At 43.5% G+C, this 18,080-nt stretch overlaps 3 protein-coding genes across 4 annotated transcripts; 2 read left to right on the forward strand and 1 right to left on the reverse strand.

The window, feature by feature from the left end:
• The first annotated feature begins 1,819 nt into the window (after nt 1–1,819).
• Nucleotides 1,820–10,123, forward strand: BECN1 (beclin 1). Its single transcript, XM_074223820.1, has 12 exons — nt 1,820–1,960; nt 2,127–2,255; nt 2,669–2,736; nt 3,970–4,028; nt 4,682–4,772; nt 4,898–5,034; nt 5,199–5,393; nt 6,833–6,979; nt 7,350–7,499; nt 7,765–7,825; nt 8,416–8,558; nt 9,270–10,123. The coding sequence occupies exons 2-12, from the start codon at nt 2,129–2,131 to the stop codon at nt 9,436–9,438; spliced, it is 1,347 nt and encodes a 448-aa protein (XP_074079921.1). The 5' UTR covers nt 1,820–1,960; nt 2,127–2,128; the 3' UTR covers nt 9,439–10,123.
• Nucleotides 9,554–15,727, reverse strand: CNTD1 (cyclin N-terminal domain containing 1). Of its 2 annotated transcripts, none has more exons than XM_074223821.1 (7): nt 15,454–15,727; nt 14,067–14,142; nt 13,657–13,831; nt 12,924–13,086; nt 12,128–12,269; nt 11,384–11,480; nt 9,554–10,833 (listed from the first exon to the last, which is right to left on the reverse strand). In XM_074223821.1, the coding sequence occupies exons 1-7, from the start codon at nt 15,680–15,682 to the stop codon at nt 10,663–10,665; spliced, it is 1,053 nt and encodes a 350-aa protein (XP_074079922.1). In that variant the 5' UTR covers nt 15,683–15,727; the 3' UTR covers nt 9,554–10,662. The 2 variants fall into 2 exon arrangements, with proteins under 2 accessions (XP_074079922.1, XP_074079923.1); XM_074223822.1 differs by having other exon boundaries at nt 15,506–15,726.
• Nucleotides 15,728–16,093: 366 nt separating this feature from the next.
• On the forward strand, nt 16,094–17,883 carry COA3 (cytochrome c oxidase assembly factor 3). The gene is made up of 2 exons (XM_074223831.1): nt 16,094–16,341; nt 17,321–17,883. The coding sequence occupies exons 1-2, from the start codon at nt 16,128–16,130 to the stop codon at nt 17,422–17,424; spliced, it is 318 nt and encodes a 105-aa protein (XP_074079932.1). The 5' UTR covers nt 16,094–16,127; the 3' UTR covers nt 17,425–17,883.
• The last annotated feature ends 197 nt before the right edge of the window (nt 17,884–18,080 follow it).

Below are 18,080 nucleotides of genomic sequence, written 5' to 3' on the forward strand. Positions count from 1 at the left end.
GACATCCAGAGAAAATATGTGAAGCTGAGGGATGGAATGTCTTATTCATTGGAGGTATGAGGCCAGTGTTACTGGATGAAAAAGTATGTGGCTCAGTAAAGGTAAAGGAGGACTTTCATTTAGGGCCTTTCATAGGAAGAGATAGACTACTGTGCTGCAAGTACTAACATTGTACATCTATCCCCCACTTAATAGTATCTTATTTTTCTCATATATATGTAAAGATAGATTTCAACTGTCATTTTTGTAAGATTTTGAATTAAAGATTTTTCTTCCTTTCCTTTCCCCAAGACATGTTATACATGTCCACTATATATATATAGTATGTATATATGTATATATACATATATATACGTATATATATATATATTATACTTGTACAATTGTGCTAAATATTTCCATATTAATCTTGTTGCAAAAGAAGAATCAGAACAAGAGGGGAAAACTATAAGAAAGTAAAAACAAGTAAAAATAGTACACTTTGATCTGAATTCATACTCCATAGTTCTTTCTCTGGATATGAATCACATTTTCCATCAGGAGTTTTTTTGGAATGGTCTTGGATTATTACACTGCTAAGAAGAACTAAGTCTATCATAGTTGATCATTTCACAATGTTCAAATGTTCTCCTGTTCTCTTCATTCAGTATTAGTTCATATCTTTACAGATTTTTCTGACATCTGCCTGCTAATCATTTCTTATACATTCATATACCACAATTTGTTCAGCCATTGCCCAATTGGTGGGCATCCCCTCAATTTCCAATACTTTGCCACCACAAAAAGTTGCTATAAATATTTTTATACAAACAGATCCTTTCCCCCTTTTTTTATCTCTTTCAGATACAGATAGGCTGGATCAAAGTGTAAGACATAGAGAGCTCAAAGTTGTCTTTGTCTCAATGTAAATATGTTTCTTTTTTCTTCAATCTAAGCAAAAATCTTTACAATCCGAGAATGTTTTCTTATGAATAAATTCATCTGGGCAGCTATGTGGTGCAGTGAATAGAGCCACTGGCCCTGGAGTCGGGAAGAACTGAGTTCAAATTCACCCTGAGACACTTAATAATTATGCTTTATGTACTCTCAGTAATTCAACCCCCTGTCAGGGAGTTTCAACTCATAGAATCTGAATTGGAATGCACTACAGGGGTCATCTAGTCCCAATCTATACCTAAACAGGAATCACTTTTCGATTATCCTGACAAGGGCTCATTCAGACTCAATCATTTTCAATAAAGAGAACTTTCTACTTTCCCAAAGCAGCCTTTGGCAACCACACAGTTAAAAAATTAATCTTTGTGTTTTTCAGCTCTCTCAGGGTCATGAATTTAGATCTATCTATAAAAGCCCTCAGAGACCATCCAGGGAAAACTCGTTTTACAGTTGATGAAAAAGATCCAGAAAGGTTGTGACTTGTCCAAGGTCACACAGGTCATGTGTGTAGCAGAGCCAGGATTCCAACGCAAGATTCTGTGACTCCAAGTTTACCACGAGGACTTCAAAAGAGATACAGTCCTGATATCATAGGAAAATCTAAAGAAATTTGGTTTCAGTTAGGGTTGAAGATCCCGGGAAGGGCCAGGGCGTCCAGAGGCTTGCAGCTGTTCCAGTTCCTCCCCTCCCGGGCCTCTACATGTCCGTTTTGGCCCGCAGCATGCGCGGAACTGCAGTTCTCAAGTTGGCCTGTGGGGGCTGCTGTCGCGTTCCTCTTACTTTGAAAAGGAAGAGTCGTTGTCTGGGATTGGTGGATATAGCTCCCGTCACAGCGTCCTGCGTCATATCCTTTAGAGGGCGGAAGTCCCGCCCAGTGAACCGGGAAGTGGAGCTGGCCGAGATCTGTGCTGTGGGCGATGGGGGTCGGGGAGTTGAGGGGCCCGGGGAGCGCTGGAGGCGTGAAGGTGCCGCCGCGGTAGACTCTACCTGACCCGGCCTGGGCAACGGACTCTGGACCGCAGAGGTGAGGAGGCGGCGGTCCCGGGGCGAGGCCGGTCCCTACCCAGCCTCCGCTCAATTCCTGGGTTCCCGGACCCCCGGGGGCGGAGGGCTAGAGTGGGGGGGTCCTGGGCCAGAGAAGCGTCCCGGGAGCCCCTGCCCCACCCTGATGGACAGCCGGATCCCCGCAGGGATGGAGGGGTCGAAGTCATCGAGTAGCACCATGCAGGTGAGCTTCGTGTGCCAGCGCTGCAGCCAGCCCCTGAAACTGGACACGTCCTTCAAGATCCTAGACCAAGTCACCATCCGGGAGCTCACAGGTCTGCCCCCTGCTCGGGCTTAGGGGAGGGGCTTTGCCTTGGAAAGTGGACCAGGGGTAACTAGGCACAGCTTGCAGGACCTTGAATTCACACTCCTGAACATTTTGGTTTAGATGACTAAATCTTCTTTCAATTTTAATGTTTTATAAGTTCTGCAATTCTATAGAGTTTTTCCAACCCAAAAAAAGGTATCTCTTTATTAGTTTTTTGTATTGAGTATGAAATGGATATTGAAAGCTCTGATAATAGCAGAAAGGTAAAAGTAAGAGAGGATTAGAGTGAAAGTAATGGAAAAAATTTAAATGACCTAAAATTGACGCTTGTTTTCAGGACAGTGACAGTTGTAAAGTGAAACAAAACAATTCCACCAAGCAGGAAATTTTCACTGACTGAAATAATTTCTTCTCCCTTAGCTCCACTACTCACCACTGCTCAGACAAAGTCTGGAGAGACCCAGGAGGAAGAAAGTAACTCAGGAGAGGTAATAGGGTTTATACTTTTCTTAAGGGTAGAATTCAGCTTGAGAAAAATATTCAGAGCTTCTGCTTAGCTATGGTGACACCTTGAATCTACCCAGACTTCTTTTATGGGAGGCATCTGTTAGTGAGAAATATTCTATTTAAGATAACTGTGAAACATCAGAAATGCATCCAAATCCCCATTGTTACAGAGAAATGGAAGACATAACCATTTGAAGGACCTCAAGTAATGTAATCTGGAGATGCAGATCCACATGAACTCCAGAGATTATAACTTGAATATTGGTGTTTTCTACCATCAAAGGGGGAACGACACTGCTATTATTAGCCTTTAATACAAACAACAGTAACGTATGAGCAGGTTTTGGTTAAAAACGTGAATTATCTGTTTTATGGTTTACTATGTGATTTTTCACCATAGACTGGCTTTGTCTTTGTCAACTCAGTGCTAGGCAAGCTTCTCATCATCTATGGTTTCGTCAATATAGGGAACTGCCACATGAGGAACCCTACTCCTTCCGCCCCACCCCCACCCCACCCAAATACGTTAGCAATTTAAGTGACTTGTTTTGGCTCATGCAACTAGTACACTAGAGGCAAATCTTAAAAGCAGATCTTCTCGTCTTGAAAGCTAGCTTTCTACTATATTACTGTGCCTTATTGTCTATAGTATGTAAACATATATCTATCTAATTCAGGTTTATAATAATTAGATAAATATGTTCCTTACCTCTGAAGGAAAACAAGATTAAAAATACCACCTTGAATATCTTGGTCACTAGTTGGTACAGTTAATCAAAGATTGACTATACATATATTCCCTTATTCATACATCTATCTTAGATTGAACTACAAAAGCAAAACCAGTCCATGCTCTCAAGGAACTTATCTTCTAATGGAGCTGGCCATACACTTAGGGGAGTGGTTGGGGTTGGGAGAGTAGAAAGGGACATTTTGGTCTGAATGACTGCATCGGGAAATAGATCTTCCATCTAGGAACAAAAACCAAGGTAATTTATGATTCTTAGTTCCAGAATTGAAGGAAGGATGAGGAGAGGCTAATTTGTCTTTCTGAGGCTGTGAAGGGTATGGCCAGAAAGGAAGAAGGACTAGAGCTTTCCTGAAATATGGGGCCAGGACAAGCAGTTATATTCAGGAGAGCAAGGCTATTGTTTGGGACACAAACTGGTACCATAGTCTACTGGTATCTTAACACTGTCCCCTCTCATTTCCAGGAGCCATTTGCTGAAACCCGGCAGGATGGTGTCTCCCGCAGATACATCCCCCCAGCCAGGTGCCTATTATGCCTCAGCCCCTATTTCATACTAGAGGCACATAGAATTAGAGTGGCTTTCTCTCTGTAAGGTCTTAAGATCTGATAGCAATGGACAACCAAAAATGTGATTCTTCCAGCAAGGCCATGGTGGCCTGTCTTCCTTCCCTTCAGAGCCCATTACAGTTATGGAGTGAATTTTAAAAAGGGCTTTCCCTGTGGCAGCTGTTAGAGTGGGGAGGGCAGATCAAGTAGTGCTTGGGGATATTAAATACTGGGAAAAGTTAATCCAGTTTAGAGAGAAGGGAAATGAGAAAACAAATCTGGAAATGCTTATCCTTGGATCGATATTGTTGAAGTTGGGTTTTTTGCAGGGGGTATAATTAGGAAGTGCTTCTCCTTGGCCACCCTACCTACTGAAGTTTCTGTGATGTGAGCCTTGGGTTGATGCCATGGTTATTCTTTTCTCCATTCACTAAGACTAGCCTTTGCAGTCCCAAGGGAAGAGATAAGGTTTTGAAGAGACCCAGGGCCAACAAGAGTTGGGGGTATAAGTTTGGCCCTTAAGAGTTTCTATAGTTTTGCTACTTAGAGTCTTGCCACTGGCATTTTAGGAGTGGAGGGGGAACCTCTCTGCTCCCTCATATGGCTGGTGGGTGGGGGACTGTCTATAGGATGATGTCCACGGAAAGTGCCAACAGCTTCACTCTGATTGGGGAGGCATCCGATGGAGGTACCATGGAGAATCTCAGCCGAAGATTAAAGGCAAGTCAGCCCATCGAGGGGGTATGGTCTGAGCTGGTGGAGGAATATGCAGTCAGTGTGAGGATGACTCTCACTGACTCCTTACAATGAACTTCATGGATCACTCATTTCTTTTTATTCCTCAGGTCACTGGAGACCTTTTTGATATTATGTCAGGCCAGACAGATGTGGATCACCCTCTCTGTGAGGAATGTACAGATACCCTGTTGGATCAGCTGGATACCCAGCTCAACATCACAGAAAATGAATGTCAGAACTACAAGTGAGTTCCTGTCAGCCTGAGACTAGAGCAGAGCTACTGGTCTAAAATTCCATTTGGATGGGATCCCAGATTAATAATCTTTTGTGGGTTTTCCTTAAATTTAGTTGGGTTAACTGAAATATGAATGAAAGGTTCCCTCAGATTAAATATGGTGTCTTTGGCAGACGCTGTTTGGAGATATTGGAGCAAATGAATGAAGATGATGAGGAGAAGTTGAAGATGGAGTTGAAGGAACTGGCACTTGAAGAAGAGAGGCTGATCCAGGAACTGGAAGATGTAGAAAAGAACCGTAAAATTGTGGCAGAAAATCTTGAGAAAGTCCAGGCAGAGACTGAGCGTCTAGATCAGGAGGAAGCTCAGTGAGTAACTTAGCTCTTAGTGCATCCCCCTCCTCTTTGAGAACAGATGGCTGCAGTTTGAATGTACTGTGGACAGTTCTTTGAGGCACAGATAAGTAATTACCCAGGTCTATTAAAGCAGCTAGGGTCACAATTGGAATTGCTAAGCACTCTCTACTAAGATGTTCTGTCTTCTAAGGCACTAGGAATATAAAGTCAAAACGCCAACAGGCCCTGCTTTAGAGCTCAGTTTTTGCTAGGGGAAATGTCAACATGTCACAAATAAATATGAAGTCATAGGAACAGGTTCATTGGGATGTTGGAGCTTGAACTGAGCCTTGAAGGAGGCTCTTGAGAGATGAGGTCTGGCCTATGCAAAGGAACAGAATCTGGAGATGGAATTCTAAGTTTAAGAAGCAGCTAATGGGCTGGAACAGAAAGAAAAGAGACTAATAGATGTCTGGTTAGATTGGTTGGAACCAGATTGTGAAGGGTTCTAAATGCTAGGAATAGAAGCTTGCATTTTATCTTAGAGGGAGTAGGGAACCACTGAATATTTAAACTCACTGGGCCACAGTTTCATTTTATATAAAGGTGGTGGACTGTTTATGTTCATTCTCATTTTATTCTCACAATAGCTAATTTACAGATGAGGAAAGTGGGGTATAGGGATGGGATGGGATCTTAGAGATGGGACTTACCTGTGTGGATATTGCTAGTTAATGGCAGAGGAGGATTCAAACTCAGGTCTTCTTACTTACACTAGTACTCAATAGCTGCTTTCTAGGATTTTTAAAAGTTCCTTCCTGGCTTACAATTAGGTTATTTCATGATAGTACCCACTCTTGTTAGCTTCCTACTAAGCTGGAAGAGTTTTCAATTTGATGGCGAAGATACCATATTTTACCTTATGGCACTTGTAATTTAATTGGGAAGATGTGTAAAGTTCAATAAGGCATTTTAAAATTCTACCATTAACTGTGGTCTAGGCACTGGGAATACAGAAACAAAAGAAACAATCCTTGCCTTCAAAGGATTTACATTTTGTTCTGCAGGGGAATGCATACGGGGTGTCCCAAAAATCATAGAAGTTAGAAATTGAGTTAGGGATTTTACAGAGTAACAATTTAATATTTGTGTTAGAGGGACAAGTCAAATGAGCCAACTCGATTAGTATTTCTTATTCTGTATGGTTTTAGAGGAAATCTATCACAGCTCTACTATTGAAAAGATTTGAAATGAGAGTGTTTTTGAAGGATCGACCCAGCCCCAAATGTAATTTGACATTCTTTTCCTCTCCTCACTGGGGAAAAAAAACGGGCCCAGTGTTGTTCCCTATTAATTTCTACACCAAATTCAGCAGACTCCAAAAGCATCAGAGCCAAAATAATTCATAGGTTGGATAAATGGTAATCTTGGCTACAAGAGTGACCAACTCTTAATGTTTGCCTTACTCACAGATATCAGAGGGAATATAGTGAATTTAAACGACAACAGCTGGAGCTAGATGATGAACTAAAGAGTGTAGACAACCAGATGCGTTATGCCCAGATCCAACTGGACAAGCTGAAGAAAACAAATGTTTTTAATGCCACATTCCACATCTGGTAATATGGACTGTGGGATGGAAAGAGGGTGGGGAATGATACACATCTGGATTTTAGCTACTGACTACCAAAGAACTTCTCTCCCACAAAACAGGGACTATATATCATACTCATTATTAAATATTTCTTTTAGTTTGGTATTAAGAATGGGTTGGTGTGAATTCATATTTCTAGGACACATAATTAACCAATATTGTCAGGGGGAAAAAAAGAGATTAGGCCCTGCCTTCTAGTCACATAAAGATTTGTTTGTCTTGTCACAGGGTACTAATTGTTGACCCAATCTTACCTCATTTCCTCAAGGTTATAGCAAAGGTCAGATAGGGTCACAAAGTTCTTTTTTCCCCCACTTTCTTGCTTTCTTCCATAGGCACAGTGGACAGTTTGGCACAATTAACAACTTTAGGCTAGGACGGCTCCCTAGTGTCCCTGTGGAATGGAATGAGATCAACGCTGCATGGGGGCAGACAGTGTTGCTGCTCCATGCCCTAGCCAATAAAATGGGCCTGAAATTTCAGAGGTAGGAGGATTAACCTTTTTTGTGTTATGCTCTTTTGTTTCTCCACTAGATTGATAGTACATTTTCAGTAGTACTCTGCTCTAATCATTAGATTAAGGATTACCTCTCCTTCCTAGACATTTTCACCTATAAAGAGTTTTATAAAGAGGAGAGAAGGGGCTGTTGAATCCATGGACGGTTTTGATAGACTGACTATATGGCTTCATCTTTATTAGAAAACTATCATCTTGAATAGTCCTATTATCTACCTTTCTCTCTTTTTTAGGTATCGCCTTGTTCCTTATGGAAATCACTCATATCTGGAGTCTCTCACAGACAAATCCAAGGTAGTCTGGGTATTGCCAGTTCAACTGATTATAGAATGATCCTGATATTTTTTTAAAATTTTATTTAAGGCAATAGGGTTAAAGTGACTCGCCCAAGATCAATACAGCTAGGCAATTACTAAATGTCTGAGGTTGAATTTGAACTCAGGTTCTCCTGACACCAGGGTGATCTATCCACTGTGCCACCTAGCTGCCCCATTCTGATATTTTCTAACAAGACAATGGAATTTAACTCTTAATATTGCACTTCAGTTTTTGCTCCAGCCTCAAGATAGTCTCTAAAATGAGAGTATCTAGATCAGATATCCTAAAGTTTTTTAGTTGAGGTGCAGAGAGGGTTGTATAAATTGGCATGGGGAAGAGATCACTAGAAGTTAGATCTTTCTGTTCTTATTTTCTAAATGGAGAAACCAGATCCAGAGAAATCAGGCTGTGCCCAAAGTTAACAGGGCAAAAGAGAATCAACAGGACTTGGTTGTCTAGTTTCAGTGGTATTCAGATAGGGCATGGATTGAAAAACCAGCAGACCTGAGGGCATTTGGTTGTTATGTTTTGGGGCCACATGTGCTGCTATGTCTCTTCTTGAGCAGGAGCTGCCATTATACTGTTCTGGAGGTTTGCGGTTTTTCTGGGACAACAAGTTTGACCATGCAATGGTAGCTTTTCTGGATTGTGTTCAGCAGTTCAAAGAAGAGGTGGAGAAGGGTGAGACACGCTTCTGTCTGCCTTACAGGTTAGTGTGCTTTTAGCCCAGAAAGAGGCTGGTGACACTAGACTGATGACACAGATTTGAAAAGGGTCCATAGTACAAGTAGTTAAGGACTTGTAGGGAGAGAAGAGTAGGAAAATGATAAATCTCATGGCTTTAATGATCAGGGACTTGAATATTTCTTTCCCTGAATCTTCTGCTCAGAACCCTTGATCCTATGAAAGGAGTAGGATGTAATCCCCAGTCCCTGGAGAAAAAGGGAGAATGTTATACTAGATGTTTGGTGATTATCTTGGCACAGAGCTTTGGCTTCTTTAGTTTCAAGAGGGTTTTTCCAAAAGCTCCTGGAATTAAGGCAAGAGATTTATTCCATCAATGGAAGAGAGGTCTCTTTCCTGACCACAAAAGACAAAGGATTGCCTTTCCTTTCTTACCTTTCTTCTCCATGAATGCAGGGATGCTAACTCTCACTCCCCACTACAACCCACTCCCTGATCCCATCCTTTCATTTGCTTTTATGTTCAGTCTCTGCACTCAGCAGTGACAATGGGGCCCTTGTGATAGCCAGCATGATATTTGGCTTTCAAGCAAATCTAAAGAACACCACCCTTCCCTGACAAGAGTGCTTTAATGGAGAAAAATGACGTGAATGGTCCCATGATCATGGCTCTGCCTGTTTGCCTGAGCTGACTTGATTCTCAGTTATTGATGAGTTCTGATGTGTCTCTGCTGCAGGATGGATGTGGAGAAAGGTAAGATTGAAGACACAGGAAGCAGTGGCGGCTCTTATTCCATCAAAACCCAATTCAACTCTGAGGAGCAGTGGACAAAGGCACTCAAGTTTATGTTGACAAATCTGAAGTGGGGTCTTGCTTGGGTCTCCTCACAATTTTATAACAAATGACTTTTCTTTTTCTCCTTGAGGGTGAGAGAATCTTCTGCCTTATTTGTTGGCAGAAATCTTATAAATTAAGTTCACTTAATATTAAACAGTACAACATGTTTACAGTACCAAAAAAGAAAATCCACAAAGCCACTTTATTTTAAATGAATAACATTCTATTGCAAGTAGTGTCTAGAGAAGTAACATAATATGTATAACTCTCCCATCAATCCATATCCTTTCTTTGAATTCAGAAAATAAGGTTGCTTTTATAAAAGTCTGAGTTGAGTAGTTATCAATGGATTTTCTCTCTCCTAATTTTATGCATCTTTAGGATAAGAGTTTTTTCCAATAAAACACCTACTCTTTATTAAGAGGAGTGAAATGTCTACAACATCATTACACAACATGGGAAAATGTCATATAAGCTTTGCTTGGAGGCCACATAATGTGATCAGAAGCTTGAAATTTAACTTTTTTCCCCTCAATTCTAGTGCTAATTTCCTATCTGCTCTGTGCCAACAAGACACATGGCAGAACAAAAGAGACATGAAACAGACTTTAGTACTGTTTTGGAGCATTATGACGATATATAATTATTCAAAGATTTCCTGCAGTCTGTTACCTTGCAGAGAAGTGCACTGGTTGTAAAACAAATTTTTAAAAATCCCTCTATAATAAAGTACTTTGTATTCTGAAAAACAAATCAACTCATGTAACTATGTAAAAAAAGGTTGGGATGTGTCAAGCTTGTTTGTGTTTTTAGTTTTTTAAAGTAGATGGAAAATATCCAGTTCTGGAAAAACTGGTGTGTTTGCTCATTTCAAAGGAGTAGGCGAAGGTCCCATCCTTGAAAAGAATGCACTTGGGCATTTGGGAAAAAGAAATGTTATTCCATGCCAGGTCAAGGTCACCTGGGTTTTTTGGTCTTTTTTCCCTTCTATCTGATTTGGTTTTGGGGTTTTCGTACACAAAAAGAGGAAATCATGCCTGTACTGTAAAACCAAACATTCCAGCCTAGCATTCTTTCCCCTTTTATTTTTACTGAGGCGGCAAAGAATAACATTTCCACTTTAACCCTTTCTCTGAAAAACATTAAACAAAAATGACAATATAAAATCAAACTTGAAATATGTAAAATACTTTTCAGCTCTTTTTCTGTACTGTTAATGAAACATTATACAGATGGGAGAAGGGCAAGGGTTATAACCTGTAGACTGATATTCTAGAAGTTAATGGTCCAGCTCACATGTTGCAAGTGGCAGCAGCCCTCAGTGGTCTGGCTGCCAGGTGGTGCAGATCAGATTGCTGTCGAACAGGGGTGCTTGCTCCCACTCCATGCGTCAGGATTGCATATGAAAACTCAGCAATGTTCTCATTGTCAATGCCAGTGATGCTATGTAAATGCTCCACAACCTTCAGAGAGAGAGATAACAAGGAGCTAGTTTTTTAAATCATCTTGACAGATTACACAAGTATGTACATTTTTCTCACTAGCCCCTGGAGTCAAATGCTAACTAAATCTTCCTGTTCCTCTGAATTTAATAAGAAGAATGAATCCAAATTAAAATATTTACCAGACCTAATCTGTATGAGAATAGCTTTTAACAATTTAGCATTGCAACCTTGTGTGTACTTGACTTTTTAAAGATAATTTTAGGTAAGTATGAGGGACATGTTGCATACTTGAAATTTTCCCCACTTTTAGAGATAGATTGACCAAATTAGGTAACATTTTTTAAAAACATTTTCAATTTTGCTTTGTTAAAATTTGAAAATGATTTAATCAGCAACCTTAACTCCAGTTAGTCTAGCTCTTTTCCTGACCATTTTTCTTGGCACACTGTTCTCTCTCATGCTAGACTTTGGCACTTGTTTCTGATAAAGTTAAATCTGCCCATTCCCTGTAATTGACTGGGGAATGCTTTTTATTAAATGAATCTTGACAATAATGCCATTAGCATACCTGGCCCCACCACTCCTGATTTTGGATGAAAGCACTGGCTGCAATGATCCCAACTGCCAAAAGCATGAAGTCTTCTTTCACTGATACAAATTTTCCCCTGAGCAATTGAAATCACAGTTCAGTTAAATAAGGTGAGAACCTTGTTTGCCTAAGTTCTTGGATCATGGAAATTTATGTTATTTGAATTATGAGTACTCTCATGGAAAAGAATGGTAAAACCAGCTGGGTATTCCATAGGCAGTTCCCTCCCAACAAGGGTAAAACATGAGCTTCATTCACGTGTATTTGATTTACTGATCTTTTGTGTTCCCATCTGTTATCCTAACAACATAATTGTGGGGCTTTCTCTCATCTGCCTTTACAGTAATCATACACTTTTTCAAAACTGCAGTCTTATGACTGGCTTTTTTTGTCCGTTTCCTGTTTCTTAAAACAATCCAAGCATCCCAACCTATGATCAAGAATCAGTAATAGAAGGGATAATAGATGTTAATACTTGAATTCATTTAAATATTTTAAAATCTCAGGGCTTTTGAGTTTTGGTTTGGGCCAAATTTGCTACATTTGCTACATTAGAGTGCTAAGTTTCAAGTTCATAAATTACAAGTTTCTGAGAGAATGAATCCTCCACAATAATTATATCAAACTGAGGGGACAAACTCATTGGCCCTCCTAGGTTTAATCACTCCTCAGTTCCCTGTCATAACACTTCCCAATATTTAATAATCTATAGGAGTGTCTTACCCCTGTTCCATGGGAATAGAGTTCTCAATTGATGACCTCAGCAGACTTTCATAGATGGGCTCATGCAGGAGGTAGACCAAGTCAAGTAATGTCAAACAGGTTCCATGCAATTGTTTGGCTGAGACCAAACAGCCATTATACCCTGGTTGGGGCATAGAGAGAGAGGTGAAGTCTCTACCTTTGTCCTTCCTTAAAGGAAATGTTGACCAAGGAAGTGGTAATAAATCAGGATAGTTCATTTAAAAGGTTATGTCACATTAAGTGAGCCATTTTCTGCACATGATTGGAATCTGCTATTAAGCTAACATTCTTCCTTGGTAAACTATGTACTGCTGTAGGGTTGTTCAGTGGATTTGGTTATCTGATTAGTCCATGGTCAGTTTCAAAGGTAAAATTGTGGAATAAAGAAATAAATCCTCCATGCACAGACCATACAAATAGCAAAAATTAATAATAACCATGGAAGCTTTATTTCTTTGCTCCCCTCCCATCCTTGACCATTTTATAAAGAGAACATGCTGAGAAGGTGCCTAGTGATTCCAAGCAGAAGTTGGCTATGGAAACTTCTGTCCTTCCAGAGGATAGAATGCCTTCTCCAAAGTTAGACAAGTACAAATCCCACCCCAGCAGGTTGCGAAACCACTTTGCAGATTATTGATGCTATTCTCTCCCAGTTCATCAGGTTGCCCAGAGACCCAGAGCACACTGCCCCTAGTAGAGGAGTCTCAAGCTACATTTGGTCTTTCATGGCTACTGTGCTGGCCTAATTTCCACTGAGATCTTTTGAATAACATACCTAAAACTTCTAGGAGCATCTCCACATATGCCAGAGGAGTAGGTAGATTGATTTGGAAGTTTAAAGACTTCAGAATGGCAAGTTCTGACTCTAGTAGTTGTTCTTTAGTATAAAGATACCCTAGAGCCTGGAGGAAATTCAGGACTGTAACATTGCTGACTATCTGAATAAAAAAAAGGGGGGAGGGGAAAGAAAAGGGTTCTCTAATTAATCACTTAGAAATTTTAATCACAAATATTGGGAATAGAAGCATAAAGTCATAGATTTAGAGCTAAAACAAAACTTCATTTTACAGATAAGGAAACAAGTTCAGAGGAATGAGATATGAGGTTTGGACTCAGGTCTTCCAATTCCAAATTCAGTGCTCAGGATATTTTCCCTTTTAGAAATTTCACCCTTAATGATGATTAAAGTATGTTGACTATACAGGTATCTTATGCAAACTGTTCTTGAGTCCAAAGGGGAGGAAAGGTGACCTATACACCTAAATAATGATAGCATTAATACAGCTATTATAACAGTGGGTTATAACAGCTGTATGTGTTTAGTAAGGGTGCTTAGGAAGTGTAATTGCACTCTGGAGTTTCTACATGAATAGAATCACTCAACCAGGGAGGTCTCAGAGCTGCCTTGTGGCAGAAACCTATTTTATTCATAATATCTAGACATAGAAAAAAGACCAGATTTTGAGTACAGCACTGTAAAGGTGAACAGAACAGAACCAATTTCTTACTTTGTAGTGGAAGGAAAGTTTGCTTGCCAGCTGAACACATGACACAAGTCGCAGTACAAATGCATTGCAGAGCTGTTCTTTCTGGGTCCTCCAGTTCCAAGGCTCCACTTTCTCACCACCTCTCACCACAGGTGCTGCTTGACTGCAGATACTTTCTGCTTGCTTAACCATGAACCTAGGGGAGTTGGGGAGAGGACAAGAGTAAACAATCTGAATTTCCACACATTCCAATAGGAGCATTTGTTATTCAAACTCTGCTACATCTTAGCCTATTCAATATCAATTTAAGACTGTTAAACTTGCAAGTAAAGAAGAGTGATACCAAGGTAAGAGGTGACTGGTAACATTTCATTAGGAGTGAACACACTGAGAGCTAGCCATTTGCAAAGGCCTCATGCTCAGAACTTTACCTTTCTAGGATTTCTACTGCTTGGTAGCTCACGGATTTTTCCAAGCACCATTGTTCAGACAGAAGAAAAATGAACTCTGCCAAAAGAGAAAAGAAAAGCCTGAATCACATGATGCAACCCTAACCACTCTGAACTCTTGGTGTTGTGTAAAAAGCATTGATATGACCCAAGAAAAGGGGTCAGGAGGTGAGAAAGATGAGACTAGAATAACTAAAGCAAAGCCTAATTTCTTTTGCTGCCAACAAGCTGATCAGAGGCAAAAAAGGAAGTCTGATTAAGTGCCAAGAACAAGGGCTTACCGAGCTCCTAGGTGACTTACTCCTGAAGGGTTCAGGAGATAAGAACTCTTGCCTGGTACCAAAATACATGTCTGCCCTTCCCCACTCCCTAACTACCTGCTTATGTTCCTGACTACAGGGAGACTTGAATAGAAGAAAAAAATCCTAATACCTATAAAATTTTAATATGAAACAATAACTTCCTAGTTTTGCTTAGCGGCTTCTGAAAATTTTACAATGATAGCTTATCATCTTGCACAAAGTGAGCATGATTCCTCTGATCTGTGGGGACTGAATTCCTTCCCCCCAAGTTTTTTTGTTTTATTGTAGGGGTTGTTAAATAGGCAGATTTTAAAGACATCACTAGGAAGGTGAGAAGGACAAGCCCTAGCAATCTTCAACGTTTCCCTTTGAAAGAACAGTCCCAGTTGGAATTGTTTGGTTTTTGATTCCATTATAGGGTGGGAACCAGGGTAAATCTCAGTTCTCAACAAAGGAACTTTCCAAGACCCCTGGGTTTTACATAAAACACAATCAGCAGGGCACTGCAGATGGTCAGATCCGTGGACAGAACTGTACAGGCAGCCAAGCCCTACTTTTCGATGAAATTCGAGTCTCTTGGCTTTGCTCTGCGGCCAATCCAAGGCGGCCCAGGGCTCTCTCCACCCAGGTGGCATATAAACATTCCTGTGTACGACATCCCTGCTGGCGCACACAAAGTCCCAGCCCCACCACGCACTCACAAGTGGACTACTGAGTCCATTTTGCCCGGATCCCCAGTGCTTCACATGGCGTCTGGCTTGTAGTGAGACAACTTAATGATGCACCGTGACTGGACCGAATCTTTGGCAATTCAGACATTAGGGCCGGATGAGTGAGGTTATAAAATAGAATGCGAGGGCGGCTAGGTGGTACAGTGGATAGAGCACCGGCCTTGGAGTCAGGAGTACCTGGGTTCAAATCCGGTCTCAGACACTTATTACCTAGCTGTGTGGCCTTGGGCAAGCCACTTAACCCCGTTTGCCTTGCAAAAATCTAAAAAAAAACAAAAAAAATAGACCCGTCTCTAGCATGGCGCAGTCCCCATTCCCCCAGGGCTGGGCCCCCACCCACGATGCGGGTCTCCCTGAAGCTGCCCGCCTGCCCCCGGGCTTCCCGCACCGCCCTCTGGTTCTCCTGGGCCAGGTGCAGCAGGGCGTCCTCGATCGTCTGCGTGTCCACGGCGCCGAACTTGAAGTCGCTGAGGGAGGCCGAGCCCCTGGACCCCGGGGGCCCGGCCATGGTCAGCCGCCTCTCGCAGCCCGCCAAGCTCGCCCAGGCTCGGGGAGCCTTCGCCATCGGCGCGCGGCCTCGTGCTCCCAACGGCTTTTCTAGGCCTCAACAGCCCGGCTCGCGCGCGCCGCGAGAGCTCTGGCCAATCAGAGGGCGCTGCCAGCACGCCCCGCCCCTTCTCGGCCTGCGGCCCCGAGTCGTCCGAAGGAAAGGTCGGCGAAACTACAAGTACCAGAATCCTCGGCGGCGGCGGCGGCGGCGGCGGCGGCGGCGGCGGCGGCGGCGGCGGCGGCGGCGGCGGCGGCGGCGGCGGCGGCGGCGGCGGCGGCGGCGGCGGCGGCGGCGGCGGCGGCGGCGGCGGCGGCGGCGGCGGCGGCGGCGGCGGCGGCGGCGGCGGCGGCGGCGGCGGCGGCGGCGGCGGCGGCGGCGGCGGCGGCGGCGGCGGCGGCGGCGGCGGCCGCGCTTCCCGGCGTGCGCCGTGGCCCTGACCCCGGCTAGGTCGAGGAGCGCCATGGCCGATACCGGGGCTGGCGGAGCGGCGGGCCCCGCGGCTGGGAAGGCCCCGGTGGCGCAGCGCATCGATCCGGCGCGAGACAAGCTGAGCCCGGCCCAGCTGCACTTTATGCGGCAGGCGGAGCTCGCCCAGTGGCAGAAGACGCTTCCCCAGCGGCGGGGCCGGAACATCCTGACCGGCCTGGGCATCGGGGCGCTGGTGCTGGCCATCTGTATCCGCGCGGCCCGAGGCGGGGGGGCGGGGCGGGGGCCGGGGGCGCGGGGCCGGTGGACCCCGACAGCGGACACTGGCCCCGCGAGGAGCGCACGGCCTTGTCTGATAATTAGAGCCCCGGCCCTGGAGTCAGGAGGACCCGGGTTCGAATGCGACCCAGCTGGCTGGCCTTGGCCAAGCCACTTAGCCCCATTGCCTTGCCAAAAATACATTATAGTTAGTAATTGTTACCCAATTTAATAGTAGCAACTGTTAATCCTTGTAAAGCGCCTACTATTGTAGTAAACAGTTTTTTACAAATATCTTATTTTGACCCTTAGGAGAGGTGGGTGCTCATATTATCTTCATTTACAGATGAGGAAACTGAGGCACAGAGGTAGGTCAGGGTCACACCGGTAATATCAGAAGAGGAATTTGAATTCCTGGTCCCCTAGAGACCTCCAAGTCTTCCCATGATTGACGCTCCCTACTGTGTCATATAAGGGTCTCATCAGCCCTCCGGACTGGAGCATTCTGCCCTTAGGGAAGACACAGAATAGAAAACTCTAGGCTCCGGACCTTGAAAGGTTTCATCTGGGCCTCCCTGGTAGGGAGAGGGGCTGTGCCTTGCTGAGGCAAGGCTGGAACCTTTCTCTTCCTGCCTTGCTGCCTATGTAGCACCACCTCTGGCAGCTCATTGTCCTTATCGAGCCAGTATGTGACCATTGCTGTGCTGGAACCCAGTTCTTCCCGAATCAGAAGTAACTTACTCGCTCTCCTCTCTTGCCCCAGTGAAGAATAACTGGGAAAAAAAACCACAGGCAGGATTGCAGAGAGAGCCTGTACGGATGTTGGGGGTTATTGTGAAGGGGCAGCTGAGGTGTGGGAACCACATGAAGGAGACATGGGAGGGGGGAGTTGGGACAAATAGGGAAGAGAAAGCTAAGGAGGGGCATGCTCTGATTTTCTCATGGTTTTCCTGAGCCCATGACTCCCAGATGGCTATACGTTCTACTCTGTGGCCCAGGAGCGGTTCCTGGATGATTTGGAAGACCAAGCCAAAGCTGCTAGAATGAAAACTGCGGGAACCAACAGCCCCTAAACCCCAGGGGACTGCTCAGACTCTCCACCCTGGATGGAACTTCTTCAAAATGAGCATGGATGCCTCCACCTTCTGTTCTTCCCCTCCCCTCCATGAAAAAGACTCCCACTGGGAAAAGGAATGTTTTGGCCCGTCTGAACTTGGGATGTTGTTTGGTTATGGAGTCCCACCCTACTTTGAGAATTGTGTATCCAACCAATTTGATGGGAACATGTATTCCTTCTTCTTCCCCACCCCCACCCCCCCCTTGTCACAGGAGGGAGGAAGCATTGTTAAGTCAGTCTCAGCTTTTTTAGTAGCACCTTATTCATATCTTCATAACTTCTTCCTAACCTAGAGATTTCAAGTCATTGTTGGGGGGCAAATATGGTACCTCTTCTCTTTGTTGGAATCTGACATGGCAAAGATGGTAATCAAGTTGAGGGTTGATTCACAATAAATTGAATCATCTGTTTTAGAGCCATGTGAATCTATTAGGGTGGGGAGACTGCATGGAAAGCTTTACCGGCTATGGCAATTGTGTTGCCCCAAAGAAATGTGAATGTTTAACTAGAATGACTTTTTCTGTGATCTTTCCACCTGATTAGCAGGTAAGGATCATGGGAATCATTGGGTTGTGTGAGGCTAAGCTATCCTTCATGCACAAACACACTTAT

This window comes from Macrotis lagotis, chromosome 2 (assembly GCF_037893015.1).
Source record: "Macrotis lagotis isolate mMagLag1 chromosome 2, bilby.v1.9.chrom.fasta, whole genome shotgun sequence".
Taxonomy (NCBI): Eukaryota; Metazoa; Chordata; class Mammalia; order Peramelemorphia; family Peramelidae; genus Macrotis; species Macrotis lagotis.

Coding starts and splice junctions, on each gene's coding strand:
- BECN1 (XM_074223820.1), top strand. CDS start 2,129: ATGGAGGGGTCGAAGTCATCGAGTAGCACCATGCAGGTGAGCTTCGTG. Junction 6,980..7,349: donor AATGCCACATTCCACATCTG/GTAATATGGACT, acceptor TTTCTTCCATAG/GCACAGTGGACAGTTTGGCA. Junction 7,500..7,764: donor ATGGGCCTGAAATTTCAGAG/GTAGGAGGATTA, acceptor TCTCTTTTTTAG/GTATCGCCTTGTTCCTTATG.
- CNTD1 (XM_074223821.1), bottom strand. CDS start 15,682: ATGGCGAAGGCTCCCCGAGCCTGGGCGAGCTTGGCGGGCTGCGAGAGG. Junction 14,143..15,453: donor CAGGGAGACCCGCATCGTGG/GTGGGGGCCCAG, acceptor CTCTTTTGGCAG/AGTTCATTTTTCTTCTGTCT. Junction 13,087..13,656: donor AACTTTCCTTCCACTACAAA/GTAAGAAATTGG, acceptor TTTTTTATTCAG/ATAGTCAGCAATGTTACAGT.
- COA3 (XM_074223831.1), top strand. CDS start 16,128: ATGGCCGATACCGGGGCTGGCGGAGCGGCGGGCCCCGCGGCTGGGAAG. Junction 16,342..17,320: donor GGCGCTGGTGCTGGCCATCT/GTATCCGCGCGG, acceptor CATGACTCCCAG/ATGGCTATACGTTCTACTCT.